The 23,399-nt window shown below is 43.0% G+C and overlaps 2 protein-coding genes across 9 annotated transcripts in view; one reads left to right on the forward strand and one right to left on the reverse strand.

Moving 5' to 3' along the window:
- The first annotated feature begins 1,157 nt into the window (after window positions 1-1,157).
- Window positions 1,158-9,851, forward strand: LOC120821038 (NLR family CARD domain-containing protein 3). 4 transcript variants are annotated; one of them, XM_078104791.1, is made up of 13 exons: window positions 1,158-1,299; window positions 2,433-2,570; window positions 2,653-2,784; window positions 3,158-3,256; window positions 3,633-3,681; window positions 3,827-3,876; window positions 4,066-4,144; window positions 4,543-4,768; window positions 4,917-6,711; window positions 6,806-6,979; window positions 7,303-7,476; window positions 8,761-8,807; window positions 8,960-9,851. In XM_078104791.1, exons 2-13 carry the CDS (start codon window positions 2,470-2,472, stop codon window positions 9,538-9,540), a joined length of 3,507 nt encoding a protein of 1,168 aa, XP_077960917.1. In that variant the 5' UTR covers window positions 1,158-1,299; window positions 2,433-2,469; the 3' UTR covers window positions 9,541-9,851. The 4 variants fall into 4 exon arrangements, with proteins under 4 accessions (XP_077960917.1, XP_077960918.1, XP_077960920.1 ...); XM_078104792.1 differs by lacking the exon at window positions 3,827-3,876 and having other exon boundaries at window positions 3,633-3,731; XM_078104794.1 differs by lacking the exon at window positions 7,303-7,476.
- Window positions 9,852-12,871: 3,020 nt separating this feature from the next.
- itsn1 (intersectin 1 (SH3 domain protein)) overlaps window positions 12,872-23,399 on the reverse strand; it is a 32,845-nt gene continuing 22,317 nt past the window's right edge. For all 5 annotated transcript variants that reach the window (XM_040179390.2, XM_040179388.2, XM_040179389.2 and 2 more), the window contains 15 exons: window positions 19,865-19,986; window positions 19,649-19,755; window positions 19,343-19,444; window positions 19,159-19,240; window positions 18,916-19,014; window positions 18,745-18,828; window positions 18,440-18,523; window positions 18,187-18,318; window positions 17,362-17,442; window positions 16,922-17,043; window positions 16,750-16,832; window positions 16,575-16,658; window positions 16,164-16,228; window positions 15,871-15,979; window positions 12,872-15,758 (listed from right to left, as the gene is read on the reverse strand). In XM_040179390.2, the coding sequence (XP_040035324.2) occupies window positions 15,610-15,758; window positions 15,871-15,979; window positions 16,164-16,228; window positions 16,575-16,658; window positions 16,750-16,832; window positions 16,922-17,043; window positions 17,362-17,442; window positions 18,187-18,318; window positions 18,440-18,523; window positions 18,745-18,828; window positions 18,916-19,014; window positions 19,159-19,240; window positions 19,343-19,444; window positions 19,649-19,755; window positions 19,865-19,986 (1,505 nt within the window). In that variant the 3' untranslated portion in view covers window positions 12,872-15,609. The remainder of the gene's footprint in view (window positions 15,759-15,870; window positions 15,980-16,163; window positions 16,229-16,574; window positions 16,659-16,749; window positions 16,833-16,921; window positions 17,044-17,361; window positions 17,443-18,186; window positions 18,319-18,439; window positions 18,524-18,744; window positions 18,829-18,915; window positions 19,015-19,158; window positions 19,241-19,342; window positions 19,445-19,648; window positions 19,756-19,864; window positions 19,987-23,399) is intronic.

The following is a 23,399-nucleotide window of genomic DNA, read 5'->3' on the forward strand; positions in this document are numbered from 1 at the left end:
CCAAACGTATGGTCCCTCTCTCTCGTTTGTGTGTGTGTGTGTCATAGATACAACTGAAGCAGCAAATGTCAGTCTTTCTCCCCCATGATTCCAGACTTGTTTCAGTGAAGAGTCATTCAGCTGTTTTTTGGTGCTTTATTCTCAAGATGGTGCAAAAGGACCAGAGGATCTCAGATGAGGTTCAGAAAACAGTTTCAACTCCAAACACGAGGGAGGAACATAATTTATTCTCTGCGTTCAGAAACAGGAAGTTTGATTCTGGCCTTTGAATTAACAATCGGGTAAATTGGATATTTTTTCTACTTCAGGATACACGGTGGCTTTTTCAAGACATTCTTTCTACAACATCATTTGTATGACTTTTGAGATATTCTCATGCGTTTTCATGTTAATTCTAAGCTGTTTGAAGCATCACATCAGATCTCTTCTCACTTACAGACAGCCGCCGTGTGTCTAATCAAATATTTATATATAATTAATGAAATAAATGAAGGCATAACTGCAGAAACTTGTGCTTGCCACATCTCATTTCCTGCAATAATCCATAGGGAAATGAAAAGTGTCTGTATGCAAGCAGGCAGGTTTTACTGGCTATTCTTACCCACAATCCTTTGCACAGCAGATAAATGAGCCAGGGTTCAAGCTGACAAGTTATGAGGAAGTAGTATGACCCAGTTTGTCCTAATAGGTAAAGGATTTGGCCTGCAGCTTAAGACTGATACGTGGGTAAGTTGTCCCACTTCGACCGGTTCAACCAGATCATCAGAGTGGAATGAAGAATAAAAACTCTCAGGTCAGACTCTTGTCTGTTGTGAATGTTTTCATTCAATATAAACTCTTCACAACATTTCTTACAAAGGTTTCTGCTTCATCATCTGTTCCCTACTAGTCTACATGTAAAGGAAGACCAGGTGACAAAGAGGGGCGTGCACAGGTCCTCTGAACTATCTGGTCCAAACAACAGCATCCAGTCTGTTGTCATAGCAACTCTTTACAAGGTGAAATAATTTTTCCACAAATGCTGATTTTGATCCTGAAAGATGTTGTTTGAGGAGTGAGGAGGATTCTGTTCATGAGGAACTTTTAAGTCTGTGAGCAAAGCTCAGACCGAGACTCAGTCAACCAGTCGTACTGCATACTTTGGTGACGTGAGGACACACACTGTCTCTGACGAAGGACAACAAGCGTCACTTCACTTCGTCTGACAGAAGTTGAAGTGAAGCACGGAGCTCCTTTTCTACAGACCTGCTGAGGACAGAAGAGAGCTGCACACTGAGGAGGTTCATGTCTACACACTCAGTAAGTGTAGTTTTGTTGAATGACGTCATTGATGGTTGTGAACGTGTGATTGTTTAAAGCTGCTTTTAAAAACCTCAGCTGGGAAACAAGATGGCGCCTGTGTGAGCAGGCAGAGAGAAACGGCTGTTTTTTGAATGATGACAATTTAATGATATGAGATTTGCTCAGTCTGATCTGGGGTCTGTAAAGCCTGTTACCGATGAGGAGGGGAAACTAGCAGCCAGAGGGGCACTAGGACCCAGCAGGGAACAGAGCTCACCTGGGCCTTTGTTCCTGCACTAGAAACACACCTGAGAGACGCTCCGTTTGCTCTCACCCGCTGATTAAACCCTTTAAGTCACTTACAATCTGAAAGTGAAGAAAAGATTTGAATCTCAAAATAAAATCTGCAACTGAAAAATAAAGACCGCAAATATCAACATATATAAGTATATCATGAATGAAATGGAATATTTTATTCAAAACAATGCTATAGTTAGTAAGTTATAGTTCACCCCAAATACTTTTTATTCACTTATTTTTATTTTTAATACAGTGTTGTATTTTTCACCATTCAAGACGAAAACTCAAACTTTCAGGTTCTATTTTTGTTTTCAAATGATGACAAACCTTTGAATGAATGAAACCTTTGTCCTGGTCCCATATGAGTACAAAAAGCTTTAAAGCTTCAAACTGATTTTGTAAATATACTCATACTGTGGTAATGCGTTTTCTTTAGTGTTTGGTTTTTATCTCATTGATTACTAGCTGATCACTCACGTTACCATGGTAACGACAGTGTTTCGTATCACGACAGCAACATGTCATCTTACTTGTCTACGTTTTACTGACTCTGGACTCTGAAGGGAGATCAAGAGAAGAAACAGCACAGCTCCATCTGCTGGAAGTTGATTGATTACATTCATCTTGTGAAACATTACATTTATAGGATGAGTATTTAGATCTACGTCTCTTGGCATGTTAACAGCGTTTAAAAGCGGGACAAGGGAAGTTTATCTTTCTCCATAAATCTAAACTTTAACAGACAGAAGACAACAACACACAAAGTGTCCTGTTAGTGTTTTAATATTGAGGGGAATGAGCTGTGTGTGTTTTTGTCGTGATTAAGAGAAATATTGTGTGCGCTCTCCCAGCAGGCTGTTGTGTAGGTGTGTAGGTGTGGACTCTGCTATGAATCAGATTTGGTCTGAAAGGACCGAGGGGCTTCAGAAGGAGTTATTCCATCCGAAGCCCCTGAGTGGGGAAGATGACAACCAGTCCAAGGCTCAGAGGTGAGATGTCTCTCTCTGACTGTCCTCCACTCTTCTCCCAACATCTTTGATTCACTGACTCTGGTTCTACGTGTGTGACCAGGATCCATCAGGGACCACAACCTGGACCTGGTCTTGGATCTGGACCTGAACCCAGCTGCGTCTCCATGAAGAGTAGCAAGTCTATTGATCCTCTTCTAAACTTCAAAGATGGCCGTCACGCTGTTTATGCAAGGTGAGGATCTCAGGCTGATGAAGACAAAGTGATGAAGTGTTTCTATCAGACTCTCTGTTGGAGGTTGTGGGTGCCTTGCTCCAGGGCCCTTCAGCCGTTTACAGTGAGGGGGGAGAGCTCCATGGAGGACTTGGTGAGACCTGTTGGGACTAAACCAAACTGATTGATGAAAAAAACACTGAGTTAAAAGACTGAGCTGTTGATTCTCAGTGGGATCAGCAGGACCAGTAGACCTAAACCACTACAGGGAGTCATGTGGTCCACATCCAGACATCACTTCATGGATCTTTACCTTGTTTTGTTCTCTGTGAGGACGAGACCATGTGAGCTGATGCTTCATGATTAGATGATGTAATCTCAGTGTTTCTTTCAGAAGAAAGTCTCCTGAACCCAGTCGTGTGTCCATGAAGAGTGATTGGTGTAAAGATGTTCTGAATTACTTCAAAGATGGCCGTCACGCTGTTTATGCAAGGTGAGGATCTCAGGCTGGTGATGAAAGCAAAGTGATGAAGTGTTTCTATCAGACTCTCTGTTGGAGGTTGTGGGTGCCTTGCTCCAGGGCCCTTCAGCCGTTTACAGTGAGGGGGGAGAGCTCCATGGAGGACTTGGTGAGACCTGTTGGGACTAAACCAAACTGATTGATGAAAAAAACACTGAGTTAAAAGACTGAGCTGTTGATTCTCAGTGGGATCAGCAGGACCAGTAGACCTAAACCACTACAGGGAGTCATGTGGTCCACATCCAGACATCACTTCATGGATCTTTACCTTGTTTTGTTCTCTGTGAGGACGAGACCATGTGAGCTGATGCTTCATGATTAGATGATGTAATCTCAGTGTTTCTTTCAGAAGAAAGTCTCCTGAACCCAGTCGTGTGTCCATGAAGAGTGATTGGTGTAAAGATGTTCTGAATTACTTCAAAGATGGCCGTCACGCTGTTTATGCAAGGTGAGGATCTCAGGCTGGTGATGAAAGCAAAGTGATGAAGTGTTTCTATCAGACTCTCTGTTGGAGGTTGTGGGTGCCTTGCTCCAGATGTCCTAAAAGATGTTCTGAATTACTTCAAATATCGACGCCGTTCTTATGACCCAGAGTAAGTTTTTAAACAGATGAAGAATTGTTCTGATCCTCAGTCATGAATTACAGAAATGTTTGGGCATTAGTTTTTTCATGGCGAATAATCATGACAGAACTCAATATCTTTATCTAACTGGTCTGTATGTGTTTAAGTGTAAAACATTAACTGCAACTGTAAACATAATATGAGCTGATTCCTCCACAGAGAGAACCAGAAGAGCTCAGAGGTTCCCAGAGGTCAGTCTGCCCAGCAGCAGTCAACACAACTGGACTCCATATTTATGGTGTGTTTACTTACAACTACTTTTACATCTCTAAAATCTCCTTTTTTCCCCCTTACCCCGGCCGGAGGTGAAGAGTCAAAAAAAATCAACTGGCTTAGGTTTTAAAAATAATTTAATGACTAACAGAAGCCATATAATTACAAAGTGAAATATAGTATGAATAGTATAGTATTTCACAAAACAGAAGTTCCCTGGACCAGTCTCATATGACCATCACTGACCCGCGAAACCTGCGAATTTCTACTGCTACGCATGCTCTTCTGCTTAAATCCCTAACAATTCACAATCATCTCCATGCTGGACTGTGTAGACCAGTGGATTATCAGTCTTTCCAACATGGACCTGATGTTTGTTTTCATGGTTTTAGTTTGTTTCATTCATAGAATATTCTGTTCTAGCTGCTGGAGGAGAACATCCTCACGTTTGTGAAGAACGAGCTGAAGAAGATCCAGAAGGTTGTGAGTTCAGGTTACCCAGAATGCTTAGAGAGTCAGAGGGAGGATGAGGAGACACTGGGTGGTGAGGATGAAGAGCAGAGGAGGAGCAGAGACGCATTTGTGAAGATCTCATTACACTTCCTGAGGAGAATGAAGCAGGAGAAGCTGGCTGACTGTCTGCAGAGAAGTAAGAGGATTTCTCTACAGACTTACCATGATGATAAACGAGACCTTCATATTGTCTCAAGAGATGGACCAGAATATATTTGAGTCATTCTTTAAGGAAAGGACATGTTAAAATATATTCTTTGACCTAATTTTTTGTCTTCATTTAGGACTTCTTGCTGCAGTTTGTCAGCGTGAACTCAAATCCAACCTGAAGAAGAAGTTCCAGTGTGTGTTTGAGGGGATCGCTAAAGCAGGGAACCCAACCCTTCTGAATGAGATCTACACAGAGCCCTACATCACAGAGGGAGGGACTGCAGAGGTCAATAAAGAACATGAGGTCAGACAGATTGAAACAGCATCCAGGAAACCACACAGAACAGAAAGAACTATCAGGCAAGAAGACCTCTTTAAAGCCTCAGCTGGAGGAGAGGAACCAATCAGAACAGTGATGACTAAGGGAGTGGCTGGCATTGGGAAAACAGTCTTAACACAGAAGTTTGCTCTGGACTGGGCTGAAGACAAAGACCACCAGGACATACAGTTCACATTTCCATTCACCTTCAGAGGGCTGAATGTGCTGAGAGAGAAGAAGTTCAGCTTGGTGGAACTTGTTCATCACTTCTTCAGAGAGACCAAAGCAGCAGGAATCTGCAGGTTTGAAGAGTTCCAGGTCGTGTTCATCTTTGACGGTCTGGATGAGTGTCGACTTCCTTTGGACTTCCACAGCAATGAGATCCTGACTGATGTCACAGAGTCGGCCTCAGTGGATGTGCTCCTCACAAACCTCATCAGGGGGACGCTGCTTCCCTCTGCTCGCCTCTGGATCACCACACGACCTGCAGCAGCCAATCAGATCCCTCCTGAGTGTGTTGGCATGGTGACAGAGGTCAGAGGGTTCACCAACCCCCAGAAGGAGGCGTACTTCAGGAAGAAGTTTAGAGATGAGAAGCAGGCCAGCAGGATCATCTCTCACATCAAGACCTCACGAAGCCTCCACATCATGTGCCACATCCCAGTCTTCTGCTGGATCACTGCTACAGTTTTGGAGGAGGAGTTGAAGACCAGAGAGGGAGGAGAGCTTCCCAAGACCCTGACTGAGATGTACATCCACTTCCTGGTGGTTCAGTCCAAAGTGAGGAAGGTCAAGTACGATGGAGGAGCTGAGACGGATCCACACTGGAATGAGGATAGTAGGAAGATGATCAAGTCTCTGGGAAAGCTGGCATTTGATCAGCTGCAGAAAGGCAACCTGATCTTCTATGAATCCGACCTGACAGAGTGTGGCATCGATATCAGAGCAGCCTCAGTGTACTCAGGAGTGTTCACTCGGATCTTTAGAGAGGAGAGAGGTCTTTACCAGGACAAGGTGTTCTGCTTCGTCCATCTGAGTGTTCAGGAGTTTCTGGCTGCTCTTCATGTCCATCTGACCTTCATCAACTCTGGTGTCAATCTGCTGTCAGAAGAACAAACAACCTCGCTGTCTAAAGACTTTAGACACCAACCAAAACGTCTCTACCAGAGTGCTGTGGACAAGTCCTTACAGAGTTCTAATGGACACCTGGATTTGGTCCTCCGTTTCCTCCTGGGTCTTTCACTGGAGACCAATCAGAGTCTCCTGCGAGGTCTGCTGACACAGACACAAAGTTGCTCACGGACCAATCAGAAAACAGTCCAGTACATCAAGGAGAAGATCAGCGAGAATGTGTCGTCAGAGAAAAGCATCAATCTGTTCCACTGCCTGAATGAACTGAAGGATGGTTCTCTAGTGGAGGAGATCCAACAGTCCCTTAGTTCAGGACGTCTCTCCACAGATGAACTGTCTCCTGCTCAGTGGTCAGCTCTGGTCTTCATCTTACTGTCATCAGAAGAACGTCTGGACGTGTTTGAACTGAAGAAATACTCTGCTTCAGAGGAGGCTCTTCTGAGGCTGCTGCCAGTGATCAAAGCCTCCAACAAAGCTTTGTAAGTACAGAGAGAGATAGATTCATACATCATAACCTCAATATGCTGATATCTTTTCTCCTTTTTGCCTGTTCTTAATCCATGTTGTCTTCAGACTGAGTGGCTGTAACCTCTCAAAGAGAAGCTGTGAAGCTCTGTCTTCAGTTCTCAGCTCCCAGTCCTCTAGTCTGAGAGAGCTGGATCTGAGTAATAACGACCTGCAGGATTCAGGGGTGAAGCTGCTGTCTGCTGGACTGGAGAGTCCACACTGTGAACTGGAGATTCTCAGGTTAGGACTCAATTAATGTCCACGTATCCTTATTTTCATTAATGGTAAATTTCTGACCTTCATAAGATCCTTTCTGCTTGCATGTTTGAAATCAAATATGTACAATCCAAATATTTCCTTTTTTTTCATTATAACGTTTCACATTCAAATATTGGATATTGTTGATGTACATTAGTGGGTGTTTGGTTGTGACTTGAAACCAGTCAGTAACAATGCTAATGTGTCCCCTCAGTAGGCGGCAGTATCTCAGTACTGCAGTGACCTTACAGCCCTCACGGCTCCTTCAGATCATGTGACTTGTCTGTTGTTTTGTGTGTTCGCAGGCTGTCAGGCTGTATGATCACAGAGGAAGGCTGTACTCATCTGATCTCAGCTCTGCGCTCCAACCCCTCCCATCTGAGAGAGCTGGACCTCAGCTACAATCATCCAGGAGACTCAGCAGTGAATCTCCTGTCTGCTGGGGTGGAGGATCCACACTGGAGACTGGAAACTCTCGGGTATGAAGAGGCTTCCAGCAGCCACAGACAATTAGTCTGACACTCTTCAAACTGTTTGTGTCCCACATCAGATCATCAATACAGACAGTAGTGAGGGAACAGTAGCCAGGATGAGCCAAAACAGGGAGGAAGGTGATAAAAGACTTGTATCTCTGAAGCCTTGTCTGGTTTCCACGTTATATGAGATGACAGACGGGCATCACGGAGGGTTGATATCAGTCAATGTAGTCACGCTGCAGGTTTGTGGGCTCTCATCAAACAACAGCTTGGACACTCGTTATCTGCCTCCAGTGTTTCGTCCTTTAGTCCAGAAATAATTATTAAAAGACAGTCAAATAAGCAGTTAATAATCTGTTAAAACATTCTTGATGGATCATCACAGTAGGAATATTTGGTCTTTTAAAGGAGAACAGCTTTACACGGGTTTGGTTGCTTTGCACATAGAGCCAGTTCCCTGATGTGAATTGCAGTGTCACAGACCCTTTCTACTTCCAACCCACCCTGATTTCAGGCTACTTTTTCTTTTACTTCAGAGAGACAGTCATCATTACATATACACAAAATGTTGCTTATTACACAAGCACAAAAGTTTGCTTGCTAGGGCCAAAACCTCCAACAATCAATACTTCAATACTGACCACGGATCAGTTGACTGTGTAATGGTGAATAATTGTGTGGTGAAGATGAACTTATAGAGAATAGTCTGCATCTCATCAGCTGGCGAGCCAGCATGTTGATGTGTAACTGCTGGATGTGGAAGCAGCTGGTTGATATCATGTTAGACAGAACTACTTTAGAAGATAATGATATGTCACATGTTGTGTTTGCAGCTTGTTTTCACTGAACCCCGAGTGGACAAAGACATCAAAGGTTTTAAACTAGGGGTGTCAACAGATTAAAAAAAATTAACCTATCAATCACACATTTTGTAATTCCGAAAGTAAACAAAGTTGCGTTAACTCACACTAATCACATAAATTAACAGGTTAATGTTGACAGCCCTAGTTTAAACATTTGATTTACTGACTGACTGGTGAAGTAAACTGAGTGTGAAATTAAAGACGATTGTCTTATTGATATAATACTGATTGATATAATACTGATATTAATAGATCATGAATAAGTGAACATAATGAGCCGTGGTCATCGGCCAATCAGAAGAAGCTCCACTGCAGTAGAAGAAGAAGAGGTGGTCCATGTGAACACGGATAACAAAGCTGTGTGTATGAGAGTGATGTAATGTCCATGTCTCCATGCTGCTCTGACCTCTTCTCCTCCTTTCAGGTTGGAGCCTGCTGGAGCCCGATGGTTGAGACCAGGTCTGAGGAAGTGTAAGTGTGCTTTGAATTTGATTTGATAAAGATTCAGCCATCTTCACACTGTGACATCACTCATTCACCTCTCTGATGTCATCATCAAAGGGTCAGTAGATGAACACATGATTAGTAACTGCAGCTGTGTTGTATTTTGTTCTCTTTCTCAGATTCTTGTGAACTCACACTCGACACAAACACAGTAAACAGACGACTCAAACTGTCTGACAACAACAGGAAGGTGACATATGTGGAGGAGGAGTATCAGTTGTATCCTGATCATCCAGACAGATTTGACCACTCATCTCAGCTGCTGTGTAGAACTGGTCTCACTGGTCGCTGTTACTGGGAGGTCGAGTGGAGAGGTGGAGTTTATGTATCAGTGAGTTACAGAGGAATCAGGAGGAAAGAATGCAGGGAAGACTGTTGGTTTGGAAGAAATGATCAGTCCTGGAGTCTGAGATGCTCTCATGAAGGTTACTATGTCCGTCACAATAAGACAGGAACACGGATCTCCTCCTCTTCCTCCTCTTCCTTCTCTTCCTTTGGTAGAGTAGCAGTGTATGTGGACTGTCCTGCTGGCTCTCTGTCCTTCTACAGAGTCTCCTCTGACACTCTGATCCACCTCCACACCTTCAACACCACATTCACTGAACCTCTGTATCCTGGCTTCGCCCTCTGGTCCTGGTCCTGGTCTGGTTCCTCAGTGTCTCTGTGTTCTGAGGAGGAGGGAGAGTCTCCTGGTAGATAACCTTTCTCTCTACTCACCCATCTGTAGAGGATGTTAGCTCATGTTAATGTAGATGCAGGTGGAGCAGGTGAGGGGTACCTGAGCTGCTCTGGACTCTGGGGGGTCCAGAGCTCTCTGGGACTTGTGGTGTTGCAGATGGAAGTCTGAAAGAGCTCAGCGAGGTGTGTTTTAATGTTGCTGTGCTCGTTAATTAATAGAACAAATAGATTATCATTTAGATATTTGTGCCTAATTAGGATATAATCTTAATCTTTATGTGTCACAATGTTCATGAGACAACCAATAAAACATAAATGTATCTGTATGATAAATTGTGCTTATTTGTGTGTCTGCAAGGTAATAGGTAATAATAATTCTTTTTGAGGCAATTTTAACTTCAATTTTTTCTCTTTTTTTCAGTGAAATTAAATATAATTTTACATAATCAGGTTTATCCTGAACAAGATCCTTTTGAAAGCTTCAACCTCTCAAGAAAATATTTAATGACAGCAGGTACTTGTGTTTGTAGTAACGATAATATAATAGTACAACATTTATTCACTCCATGTATTACCTTCGGTTAACAGGGATATAATTGTATCGGTCTAGTAATAATAAATTAGTTTTATTGGAAACAACTGTGACAGTTGTGACGTTAAAACCACACTGTAAAAAAAATCTGTTGAAAATACAGTGAAATACTGGCAGCTGTGTATGCCAGAACTCCACCGTAAAAATGACAGCGTCAATGTCCATGATGTCAGCATCAATGATGTTTTTTTTAAACTGTAAATTTTACAGTTCAGAACCGTTATTTTTAAAAACAATACGGTAAAATTCGGCAGCTGGGGTTGCCACAGCTGTAAAAACAACGGGCACGTATGAGACATTACCGTATGTTTTTTGGCAGTTGTAAATTTCAAAGATTTTTCATTTACTCCAAATGAAAAGGTGTGTTGTAAAGCTGTATAAATATGATACAATTCTAAACATCTGTTATACTGTCACGCTAATTACAGTCCTTGTCAGAGATAAACACAGTAGGATGTGAGATTTAGACTTTTTTACTACAAAGTTCAAAGTAAAATGCAGACATCTGTGGTTGCCACAATTTCATTCCAAAAAATAAAGTATACAATTGTTTGGAATGGATTTTAACTTCTGCTTTTAGTCAATCACAATGGAAATATAAAATAAAGTAAATTGCAAATTAGGATACAGTCATCCTGAAGAAACAACATGTGTCCATAAATGATAATCCAGAGTCCAGACCTGACTGAAGAGGTCACGCAACCCGGTGTAGAGTCTCACGCGTAGATCATTTTTAGAATCAAAAGCGGGTGTTTCACTGGTTCTGCTTGAGGACTCATATGTTGACTAGTCAGTGTCAACATTTAACACTTACATTTGACATATTTAACAAATTTGTGTTTCTGCCAAACATTATCCTTGGAAAAGTTATTGCATGAATTTACACAAATTTCTCTCTAAATGTTTGAAAAAGTTACAAACGGCGCCCCATACGCAAGGCGTGAAAAGCGCCGCATAGCGTCATTTACCTGAATGTTTTTTTTTCAGTTTGTGTTGTTGAACTACAAGCCGGAAGTAACGAGACTGTTTTTAAAATGTAAGCAGTAGAAAGTACAGATATTTGCGTGAAAATGTAAGGAGTAGAAGTAACAAGTCGTCTGAAAAATAAATACTCCAAGTATAGATACCCAAAATGTCTACTTAAGTACAGTAACAAAGTATTTGTACTTTTTTACTTTTGACTTCCTGCTCCATTATTAACCCTTTCTCGTGTATCATGAAAAACTGATTCTTAAAACCGTTAACTTGACTTATACCCTCATAGCTATTGTTGGTTAAAGCAGAAAGTAAAATATGCATTCTGTATGATGTTTTTATTGTCGTGCTACTAACACTACATGTATGACGTGGACCTACATGGCTGCCGCCGCTGTATGAAGGTCTCCCTCTGTGACGTCATCGTCCCGCCCCTCTCTGCAGGATGACTTTGACGTAGGAGATGAGGGAGGACATGGAGCTCTACTACAAGCTGCTCGAAACGGCAAATCAACCAGGACTATGCCGACTTTGTGAACCGCTCCACAACCTGGTCAGTTGTTAGTAATGTGGTTGTGCACGCTAACCAGCAGCTTGTGTTCAAAAGGAGACATGGAGGGCTTTAAGAAATCCGTGTCAGTGAGCCTATAGAGGAATATTTTCTGATGATCTAGAAAAGCCAAGGTTGCTTTGCATTTTAGTCTCTTTTACAGCTAAAGTATTCATTTGTTATATGCTCTGGAGTCCAATAGGCTCAAGTATAGGGGACATAGGTACCGCATATTGTTATTCAACCCAAATTAATATGCTCGTCTCATTGGATTCACAGCAGTCTCAACGCTCCAGTAATTTCCAATTTATACAACTTTAAAAATTGACTAAATGATCAAATAAACCATGCATGTTTCAGTCGCCCGTATTACAGTTGTGATAAACTGTAAGCTTCACATCGCATGACTAGTGCGTGCCACAGTGTGTTTATGCGTGTTTCTATGTGTGAGCGAGGTGATTCAGGCTATAAATAACCAGCGAGTCAAACAGGAAGATCTGCAGGAAAAAAGGTTTGGTTCTATTAATTTTGTCTGAGTGAAGCATTTAATCATATTTTGTGTTCATTGTCAAGCATATTTTAGAATCCCCATTAGAATCCTCTATTACAGTCTAGTAGATGTCCGAGCCATATCGTAACTTAGTATGGTTGCAACAAGCTCTATTCCGTGCCGTACTAATGATTTTTGGATTATTGTACATACTATTTTTCCACTGTTGGACAGTTGTCTTCTCTGTGGGACAAACTCCATTCATTTCCATCTTCCTTTTATAATCCCATTCATCAGGCGTGTGTATTGATGCTCATTCAAGTGACGCGCTCAGTGGAGAAGATTGAGAAGATCCTCCACTCACAAAGCTCCAAGGAGTCCAGCTCTCTAGAAACCAGCAGGTGTGCAACCGACATGCTGACAGACCCACTGTCATTTCTTTATAGAAGTTAGTTGAATCTTGGAAAGCAATTGGCTCTTACCCTATATTCTAATACTGTCCATCAATAGATAAATAAGCTAAACAAGAAACTGTCCTGGTTTTTACATTTTTTATCGCCGGTTGAAGCCTTTTTGTCCCCCATGTCTTTTGCCTGAAGTTGGCTGGGATTTACTCCCCCGCACGACCCTGTGAGCAGGATTAAAGTCTTCAATGTTTCCTGAAAGAACAAGAGAAGAGTCACACAGAATAAATACAATTTTCTGATGACGAAAGTTCGTCAAAGACAGAAAACCAACGACCCTTCTTTCTTCGGTCCAACCGAAGTTTATTCTGAACATTGAAAGACAACAAAGTACATCTTCGTCTACAGTGATAATAAACAGCAGGCCGTCTCCCCCCGTAGCGCTCATATATTAACTCTCAGATAGCAGTAGTATTATACACATCCAGGAAGGTGGGCAGTAAGAACGGGTTCAAACCGGATTAGTTTCAGTAGTCTGGGGAGGAGAAGCTTTACAGGGATGAAGGACAAACTCATCATCATCATCAGTTTGGGGAAACACAAACGTAGGTTCCCACAGTCCAGCTGCCTCGCCGACTCCTGATTGGACAGTGGCTGGTCGCTAAGGTAACGGTAGGTTGCCTCCCCCCCTCCTTCCTCCGTGAGTCGGTAACCGTGGCGATAAATTCAAAAACAACTAGCTAAATGGAAGGAGGCGGCCGAGTAGCCAGCCAGCTGACGTTTCTAAAAGCTCTAAGATCAAGGCTGCCGCCAAAGTAACTCCTGAGATAATTCAGTGAACGATATGCGTTGAAATTGATCGGTGTGATTTGTTGATACTGGGTTTTCCTTTTAGGATCTCAGACACTGGAGGAGGAATTAGCTCAAGCTTCAATGAGGTAAAATGTTTGGATTCGTAATGGCTGAACGGTGCAGCTAACTAGTTAGCTCATTTTAAACCGCCATCATAGCTTTAACGCTGAACGTCGGTTGAAGTTTTATGTGTTTTCAAAGCTGAGGACTGATGTATTTTGTTGATCCTACTAACAAGGATTGTCTGTGTACGTCTTCTCCATCTAAAAAACAACAACACATGAATGAGCCACACTGCACACGTTCCTTCGCTAACAAATGTGTATCAATCCACCGCTGAAAGTAGCCCCCCACAAATAAACTATTTCCTTCCATCAAGCAGAAATAATTCAAATTAAAAGTTGTTTAACATTGTTCAGTTGAGTGTGTTTGTTAGTGTGCGTTTTAAAAGTGCAGCGAGTGCCAAATCGCACATTAAAACATTTTTTTTTTTCCTTCTTTACATCGAGCGTCCTCAGCGTGGCGTTTTTCCAAAAGGCTGCTCCTATAAAACACATGTAGTGCCAGGCATGTTTATCGAGGGGCCCCGAAGCACCTCGGACCCCCCCCCCCCCGGTTCCCTCAGGGCTCCGCACAGCAGCAACAATACAACAGAGGTTAGATGTGCGATGGAAACCACCTAAAAACTACAACCACCCCCCGTGTGTATGCGTCCATCACAAATATAAGAAAGATTAAGACATTCTTCTTCTCGGCAGGAACTCGACACAAACCAGCCGTCACACCTGTGCGCCTTTAGCAATACTATTATTCTTATTGTACATTTAAAAGGGGACATTTTGGTGTTAATTCAAAGCGAACACTTCTCACACATTGGGGTAAAATCTATCTACATGTTCAGCTAATTAGCATCGTTAGCAGTTCCCATGAAACCTGTGCACATACAGCCTGTTTTTTTTCTCATCCGCAATAATGTGGCAAAGTGTTCAGTGAAGGTCAAAGCAGATGGAAAAAGTCCCTTTAGATGTCGAGCCGATGCAGCTGAAAGCCTGAGGAGTTTAACGTAAGACTCCGAGAGAGTTCGTAATACGTGACGTCAACAAAAAGAATGTGTAAAATGTACCTTTTAATTGGCCGGTCCACCTTTAGAGAGACAACAGTAGTCTGTGTTCCTCAATCAAACACACACACACATATATAATATATGCTCTCTCACTTACACACACACACACACAGGTTGGTCGGGACTTAAAGGAGGGCTTGGATTGTCACTGGAGTGTCTGAGACTGATGAAGCAGGGAAAGAGAAAACAATAACGGACCCGACTGGATCCCAGGGACTCAGCGGTGAACTGGACCGGACTGTGGGAAAAGGAGAGGGGGGGGGGCACAAACAGATCCTGGTGGGACACCTGCATGCTTTGCGCTACGCTAGTTAGCATGTGGGAGTTCACTATAAGGGCCGAACGGGTAGAATCTCTCTCTGGAAAAGCAGCAGGTCGAGAAACAGCAACATTTTTAAGACCAGTGAAAGTTAATTTAAGACGATAAAGTGTAAGACATTTGATTTCTCCTCTAACATGTTTTCTTACTGACTAGTGGAAAGACGACATCCAAAAGTCACATTTAGCCATTTTGTCTTTCACTGTCTATTTACGATGGTAGTTTTCTGAAAAACGTGGAATACAAAAAAATGATAATACGTATTAGTCCAATTATTTTCACCATATTCACCTGCAGTGTCTCAACTTAAAACTGGAAAGCGTGTGTCGGCTGATTGGGAGGAGGAAAAACCCACGTTGCTTTTCTAATTATAGTAGCAGTGCTCATAAAACCAGCAAAGATAGTCGCTATGTCTGCAAAATGCATTTGCTTATTGTCAGAGCGGCCCGGACACCAACCCGCCCCCATTAGCCTTCCTCTGCTAGTCTGTTATTCTTTTCTTTTTTTACTACTAGCTGGTGATGGAAGGGCCCAGTTTCTTCTTTGTTTTGCATAATAGTGGTGGAAACTTCAAAATGACTACACAGTGAATCTTGGGCTTCTGGGGTCCCTTAAGCTCTCGTTTCCCATGATACACCTGCTGCTTCGAACGTCCCCCCCCCCACCCTCTGTGGACACCGAGCGCTCAGAAACGAGAGAATCCAGCCCAGTCTAATCCAGCGCCGCTGTTCTGGTCCACATCCGGTCCAGCAGGATCCCGTCCAGGTGTCTTTTTTCGTCTCGTTTCTACGGCTCCTCAAACAGCTGGAGGTCCAGCCTGACGACGATCTCTCCCGTGGGAACCTCGTGGAGCAGCAGCCGCTTGGTGATTGGTCCTTTAGAGCCCTGGTCCTTTTTGATCTCAGCCAACCGGATCTCCGTCCTGCCCAGGAAGTCTGACGAAAGTCAAAACAAAGAGAGAGAGAGAGAGAGAGAGAGTGTGATGGGTGTGTAGAGAAGGAAGTGATGCCTCTCTGCAGGTCGTCAGGTGATGTTACTGCGACTGACCGTCAGGAGAGAACTGGTCCCGTTCAAACACGGTGACGCAGAGGACGTCCTGCTCGAGGTCCTTTATGAAAAACTGACAGTTGGAGTTCCACTTTGGATTCAGTGTGTCCTACAGAGAGAGAGAGAGATCTTCATTTAAACTACATGATGAAACAGTAACAGCCAGTAGATGGTCTGTCTCAGCAGAGAACGACACAGAGCTCAATCAGATCAGCTCTGCAAACCATAATACCGCTGACAACAATGGAACGCACTAAATCAAAAACCTAAATGTGCTGTGGACATCAGCGTACCTGTAATGTTTTTGTGATATGGCACTGAGAACCCATGGTGACCTCACAGTACGGGTTACTCTTTCCTGCAGAGACACAAACACACAGGTATTTATAATTTATATGTATTTATATAACGTCTCCTGTTCTATTCTCAACTCACACAAATGCTCAAACACACAAATGAAAATATTAAAAGTGGCAAAGTGCAGCAAGTTGACGCTGACTGAAAAAGTCTTTAAGCGATTATTACCCGTCTCTTTGTATTAGTTTGTTCAATTCCCTAGATATACAAACTGAAAATAAAATGCTAAATAAGGAGATATTTCAAAAAGCCTCACAGACGTACATGTATATTCACTGGGGCTCGTACTTCCATTGTACCCGTGGTGATGATTGTAACATACTTGTGAACAGGAGGCGTGTTCCTACCGTGCGAGCGGCAGGGTTTGAGTTCGATTCCCTCCACGATGTTGACCATCAGCCTGCCGATGCCCGTGGCTCTCTGGGAACGGACTGAGACAAACAAATGAACGCCGGCTCGATTTAAACGGGACATTTGGGGGCAGAAGAGGAGGTGGGGGGGGGGCTATGACGGGTGAGATACCTAGGTAGGCCTTCTCCCTCTTCTTCTTCTCCGTCTCGATGAAGAGCTCCGAAGCCGCTTTGATTTTCTGGACCCACGCCGTCCTGCGAAGGAGAGAAGAAACACGCACGCTTTTTAAAGTCGCTGCAGGGACGAAGCATCTGAATATGTGCTGATAAATGAACACTTTGACCTCTCGTTGATGCTCTCGGCTCGCAGCGTGTACACCCGGTCGATGTGGGAGATGTGGAAGAGCGGCTCGTCCCCCGACGGGTCCGTCGGCAGCTTCACCAACACCTCGTTCAGGAAGATCGGCTGCGAGGGACGAGGGACAAATCTCAGATTCAATTTAAGTAACACGCACCGCCGCCTCAGTGGAGCGCTTTACTGAGACCAGAAGAAGCTCAAAGCAGATACTTCACATGCAGTCAGGATTAAATAAAAACAGGATGAAAGATGAAAGTATTATAATCTATATCTATATTTAAAAGTCATTCAACAAAACTTAATACATAAAAACTATGCTCAAATCTGAATGAATGAGAAACGTCACATTGGATTTCATGTAAAAACGTGTTTTTAACACTCAAAAAACAGCAGCGCTGTGTGTGTGTGTGTGTGTGTGTGTCTCACCGTCTTGTACATGCGGTACTGCAGGTGTGTTTTGGAGGAGAAGACTTTGTCCGAGCCCGACCAGCCCAAAGGTTTGGTGACCTGTGAGGAAGAAACACGCAGTCAGAAAACAGAAGACGTCTATTGATACATAATAAATAATTATTCAAAACATACTTGAAAAAAGTGAGTGACCCACATCAGTGATGCAATTACTATACTGGACAGATGGTAGTTAGTTAGATTAAGAATCAGAACTTTTTTACATTAAAAAACTCTCAACACATGTTAGTTGCGGTTAAATCATGTTATTTTGGAATGATTATATTTTGTCTATTAGGATAATTCAGTTTTATATTATAATTTATTTTCTATTCATGGTTTATGCTTCTTTTTAAATAGAGTTTAAATGATCATTCTCTTTTTATTTGATCACTCTCATCTCATTTCATAATTTAATTTAGAATCGAGGGGGGGGGGGCAGTGAAAAGCGCGTATTCTCATGTTTTCTTATTCTGTCGTTAGTCAGTTACTTTTTTTTACATAAACTGATTTTATATTCACACCTCATTTTCTCTGCTGTACCAGAGCACATAACAGTCCTGTCTTTTCTTTATCTGTCCAGCCTTTTGTTCTATTTCTGTAAAAGAACATTTTCAGATGGAAATCCATTAAAGCAGATTCAGATTCTTTATTAGCTGTTAAATGAGCAAAACCAAGCGGCTGATGTAGATATCGCTTGTACTTTTCTATTACAAATCTCAAGAAGCAACTCCGGGCGTCCCGCGCCGAGGTGACCTTCCCCCCTGGAAGTGGGCGGAGCCGAGGCGAGGAGCAGCAGCTCACCTGAGTTAGCAGCAGGAAGTCGTTGAACAGGAAGCCGTAGAGCTCCTTGCTGCTCTTGGCTTTGAACAGCTTCCCGCTGTGGAGGAACTTCCGGGGGCCGAGGCAGTTGGTGACGGAGTTGAACACCAGTTGCTGAAGGAGCAGAGGCGGATTATTCATGAAGCGCTCGTCTGTATTTCTCCGCGTGTTTGAGAGATTGGTTGACGTGTGATCCGTGTGCGTGTGTAGTGCACAGTGTGTGTGTGTGTGTTACCTCAGACAGGCCTTCACACTGGACGTGAGCCTGAATCCACTCCAGACGATCAGAGTTCTCCTTCTCCCGGACGCCCTCGTTCACCTGAACACATTCACTCGTTGGTCAACTAAAACCTTAAGAGCTTAAGTACAAAATGGTCATATTTTTTCTGATTGTAAATTGTGTGTCGCGACATTTCACTGTATCTTTCCGTTAAAAGACGATAAATGGAGACTTTTAATGAGGAATTAGTTTGTCAGTTATTCGCATGACGAGTTCAGAGCTCCTCCTCATCTTAAATGTGTGTGTGTGTGTGTGTTCACCTGTGAGCAAAGCTCTTCGGCTTTCTCCAGAGCAGCTTTCAGGTGGCTGTTGTCTGGATGAGACTCTGGAGTGTTTTCTATGATCTGTAACCAGGGACACAAGGAAGAGGGAATCCCGTTAGAAGTGATTTCCTTTAAAGGTCGGACGGCCCGTGAGTGTGAGACTCGTACGTTCTTGATGATGAGCGGGTAGCGCGTGACTCTCTGCATGGGTTTGAGCAGGAAGCTGGAGAGAGGCATCCCTTTACACCTGGAATCCATCGCTAACCTCTGAGCGGGACGGAGGCAAAGAATCAGGGCTTTTCATTTCATTTGAATCTCATTTGATAAGTGACTCACACACAAAAAGTCTTTATTCAAAGTGATTTTCATCGCAGTAAACAAAGTGTGACAGTTTGTGTGCCTTTTTTTTACCTTCAGGAAGTCTTTGATCTCGGGGTTGTCGTCGGTTTTCTGCTGAATCAGCGTGGCTCCGTTCAGCTGACACGAACAGAACCTAAACGCACACACACACACACACATATATATATGAAATAAACAAGTCAAACGAAAGAGGCATAAATCCCTCGCCGGGAGATAAAAAGATGACGGGAGGAACCTGATGTAAGGCTGCATGTGAGGCAGCTGGTTGGTCAGGATGTCACCGATCATCTTCACGGGCATCCGGTCGCCCGACATCTTCTTCCTCACCCTCAGAGCCCTGCAGTGGGGAGGGGGGGGGAGGCAGAGTGAGGCATGATGGGAAGTTTGGACGTCTATTTTTAGAACCACGCCTCAGTGGCTTTTATACGTGCAACGATAATTAAATAATCCCAACTTTTGTGTTTCAGGTTGGGAAGCGAAGAACTAAATGATCGCACAAGTTGTCTTTGTGTAACGTGTGTGTGTGTGTGTGTCTCTTTACTTGAGCAGCTTGATGTTGCACATGATGAGCTCCTTCCAGTTGACGAAGATCATGGCCACCTCCTTTTCCGTCAGCAGCTCGCAGTCCAGCAGAGGTTTGTGGAAGATCTAAACACCAGGAGAGAAAAAGCCCCACAAGTTCCACCAATAATAAACACAAATATTCTTTTAGACTTTTATGAATACGTTAGTATTGATTTGTAGACGCTGCGCTCACCTCGGTGACGAGCTGCAGGTCGTTGACGTAGTTCTCCTCGGTGACGATGAGCTCGTGTATGTAGCCCTGCCTCTTCCTCTCCATGGGGCTCAGCATGTCCAGCAGGTGGAGGTCGGCGCACCCTGAAAGGCCCACGTCACACACACACGAGGGGTGAACAATAAATAACCGTCCATTACACTCGTATTCTGCATCGGCTCAAAATACGTACCTGAGGAACTAGACATTCCTCTGGAGAAAACTGGGAATTTATGTGTATTTCTTTCATTATCATGTCCAAGATGTGTTTACATGTAGTTAAAGAGGAATGTTAGTTATTTTCTATTGCGGAGCTTTTCATTTCAGCGTTAGGTTTGCCTGTAAGTGGACCTATACATAGTGACATATTTATGACAAGTATGACAAGTTATTCTTAATGAGTGCAAAAAATTGCTTAAATATAAATAAATTATTTATAATAATATATTTAATATAATAATATATTAATAATAATATAATTATATTATATATTATATATAATATATTTGTCTTAAGCTGGAAAGATTGATTATAGATGTGGTTAAATGTCTCAAGTAATTTAGCTCTCCATTAACTAAATTAATACATTGATTTTGTGTAATTGCAAATGTGATTGTGTAACGAACTGTTAAGCGTCCAAATTAAAGACGTTATCAACAAATGTGAGAAGAAAGACACCTTGTACTTTAAAAGCCTGTGTGTGTGTGTGTGTGTGACAGAGTAACGAGGCCAGTCGGCTGCAGTCGGTCTCAGAGCGTTTAATCATCAGATCTCCACCGATAAAAGCTCGGGACGTTTCTGCTGCACATTTCATTCGCTCATTCAAGTATCCGTTTCTTCCAAACGTTCCTCTGTGTTTCCTTCTGAACACTCGCCTCCATAAAAACTGCTCATTCGTGCTTTGTTTTCGCTCGCTCTCCCCACGCGCACGCGCACACGCACACACACACACACACACACACACACACAGTGCAGTCTGGTTACATTTGGCTGTTAATCCAGAGCTGCTATTTATAATTATAATGAAGCGTCAACCGTTATAATTCATTAGATTAACTATAGATCATACTGATTTATGCCTTTGTTTGTTTAACAGACAGACCAGAGCCCTGCTGCACTGCGCATTGTGTGTGTGTTGTGTTCTGGTAAAAATGGTAAAAGACAAATGTTAAAAGTGTCCTTCTGCCTGCTGCACAGCGAGTCCCCAAAATGATTTACGGGTGATGCTGAGGGGGACGGCGGTGGCTGCAGGTGGGGGGTTAGCGTGGATTAACAGGCGTGATCAGTGCAGCGAGGCTCCGGTCTCGGTGGGTCTGTTCCAAACTAAAATACCTCCGTCTCACTGAGGAAGTCTCCACCGTCGGTTACGTCTGACTCTGGAAACTAAGATCTTGTTTTTTTATCTCGCAAAATGAGCCGAGTTTTAACCCACAATTCGGGCCTCCGGTCCCAGTAACCAACGGTCAATCAGAGACCTCCATCTACAATACTGACACACTTGAGGAGCCAATGGGATCCAAGCAGGTTATAACAAGAACAACTCTATTGCTTGTTGTTTGATAATTTGTTGTTTTGTTTCTAAGGGTAAACATTAAAATAAATCACAATACTGTCATCTGGATAAACAAAAACAATACAAATCTGATATGGCCACCAGTACAACACTGATCTGTTGCTGTGGGGAAAGCTAAAAATGCACCGTGTGGGGCGTCGCCATGGTAACAGGTAATGTACAGTTTACGTGTTATTTGAAAGCCGCTGTCGCTCAACACAGAACCGACGAGGTTTAGTGTTCATTGTTCCTTTGTAATAAGAAAATGAAGGGTTTTCATACGGAAGGTTTTTGTAGGAGATGGGAAGCAAACTTAAAATCAATCAATTTTTTCTTAATGTGGAAGTAACACTTAAAAAGAAGGTGCATCACAGTTTGGAAAAAGCACAGGAGGTAAAGCTCAAATTACTTTAAAAAATAAAAATCACTGGTTTGTGAAGTTGAGCCACAACTTAAAAAACAGCTGAGCTGTTTAAAGGAAAAGTTCATCATTTGAGGAAACATGCTGGATGGGTTTCTTGTGAAGGTCAATATCTCTCTCATGTCTGTACGTCAGAGCCAGAAGGCTATTAGCTTAGCTTAGCATATACAACTAGAAGCAGCTGACCTGGCTCTTCCCAGTTTTTTAAAACAGGCTAACACATGTAATGCTCCCAATAAACGTTGCCCGTTTGCCTCATATTTTGAGCCAAGCTATCGGTGCTCAAGTGCCTCCGCTTGTAAGCTAAGCTAAGCTAATCCGGCCTGGCTGAAGCGTCAGACTTAAGTGGTATTGATTTTCTCGTTTAACACCCACTAAGAAAGCAAATAACTGCATTTCACAAAATGTCAAAACATTCTTTTTTCTGGAATGACTCAAAGATCTGAAGACGCTGTTGGCAAGTTCTTTCTTTCTTTTTCACATTCTACCAATTTTCTTTTTAGTACCAAATCTGTCTTGTATGTTTGTGTAAATGTCCGTCAACCTGGTCCCGCCCTCAACACTGTGACAGCATCTCATCCTCATAGCAACAGACAAAACAATGAACATGTAAACAAAAACAACAACAGAACATAAAAGTGATCAGTTAAAGTTAATACATACTCAAAATTTTAAACTACAACGGATAAAAACATTAGCACTGGGATTGTGTATGTGTGTGTCTGTGTGTGTGCGAGATCACGTGCACACTCTCTGTACCATGTTGCATTTGACGTGTGAGCGTGTAATTTGGTTAGCTCGTATGCTAAGCTCTTAACGGCTTCCCATTAGCAGCCTTGAGCTACGGGGCTGTTTCCCATTCCAGCTGCTCACTCCCTTCTATGCCTCCTTCTCTAGCAAAGAAAGAGGAGGAGAAGCAGGCTAACTAGAAAACCATAGAAGGGAGCCGCAACCCCGGGTTGAAACTTAGCGTTTAGCACCCGCAGGACGAGTCTCAACCCCGCCTCATGTCCTCTCCTCTCCGTCTCCTTATTTTGGCGAAGGGGAGAGGAGGAAGAGGAGTCTTTGGTATTGAGGAGAGGAGATGTGAAGAGGGGAGGGGAGTCTTTAACATTGAGACTTGTCCTCCCAGAAGAGATAGTGGGTCTTTCTGTGAAGCTGTGGGGAGGGAGGGTGGTTAGTGAGGGGAGAGGGGGGAGCCAGCGCTTTGGATTGACAGGTGAATGAAGCTGCCCAACCAATGGGAGGTTAAGGAAATATTTAAAAAAAGATTAAAGAAGCAGGAGGGAGCGGGATGAGCTAAACTACTGATTCTAGAGACAGAATCTCCCATAAAGCCACAAAATGACCCACTATCCACTGTACCACGCTACAATAGGGCTGTGTGTGTGTGTGTGTGTGGGGGGGATATATGTGTGTGTGTGTGTGTGTGTGTGTGTGTGTGTGTGTGTGTACAGTCACTGTGATCCAGTCAAAAACATGTTCATCAGTCCAATCTGGGAGAAAGGAGCTCAACAGTCTTTGTCCCTCCTCCTCCTTTTTCT

The sequence above is a fragment of the Gasterosteus aculeatus genome, chromosome 6, assembly GCF_964276395.1.
Source record: "Gasterosteus aculeatus chromosome 6, fGasAcu3.hap1.1, whole genome shotgun sequence".
Taxonomy (NCBI): Eukaryota; Metazoa; Chordata; class Actinopteri; order Perciformes; family Gasterosteidae; genus Gasterosteus; species Gasterosteus aculeatus.

Bases quoted from the DNA above. Each gene is read 5' to 3' on its own strand.
- LOC120821038 (XM_078104792.1), top strand. From the start codon at position 2,470: ATGAATCAGATTTGGTCTGAAAGGACCGAGGGGCTTCAGAAGGAGTTA. The intron at 2,785-3,157 runs GTGAGGATCTCA...TGTTTCTTTCAG, and splicing joins CGTCACGCTGTTTATGCAAG to AAGAAAGTCTCCTGAACCCA. The intron at 6,712-6,805 runs GTAAGTACAGAG...TGTTGTCTTCAG, and splicing joins AAAGCCTCCAACAAAGCTTT to ACTGAGTGGCTGTAACCTCT.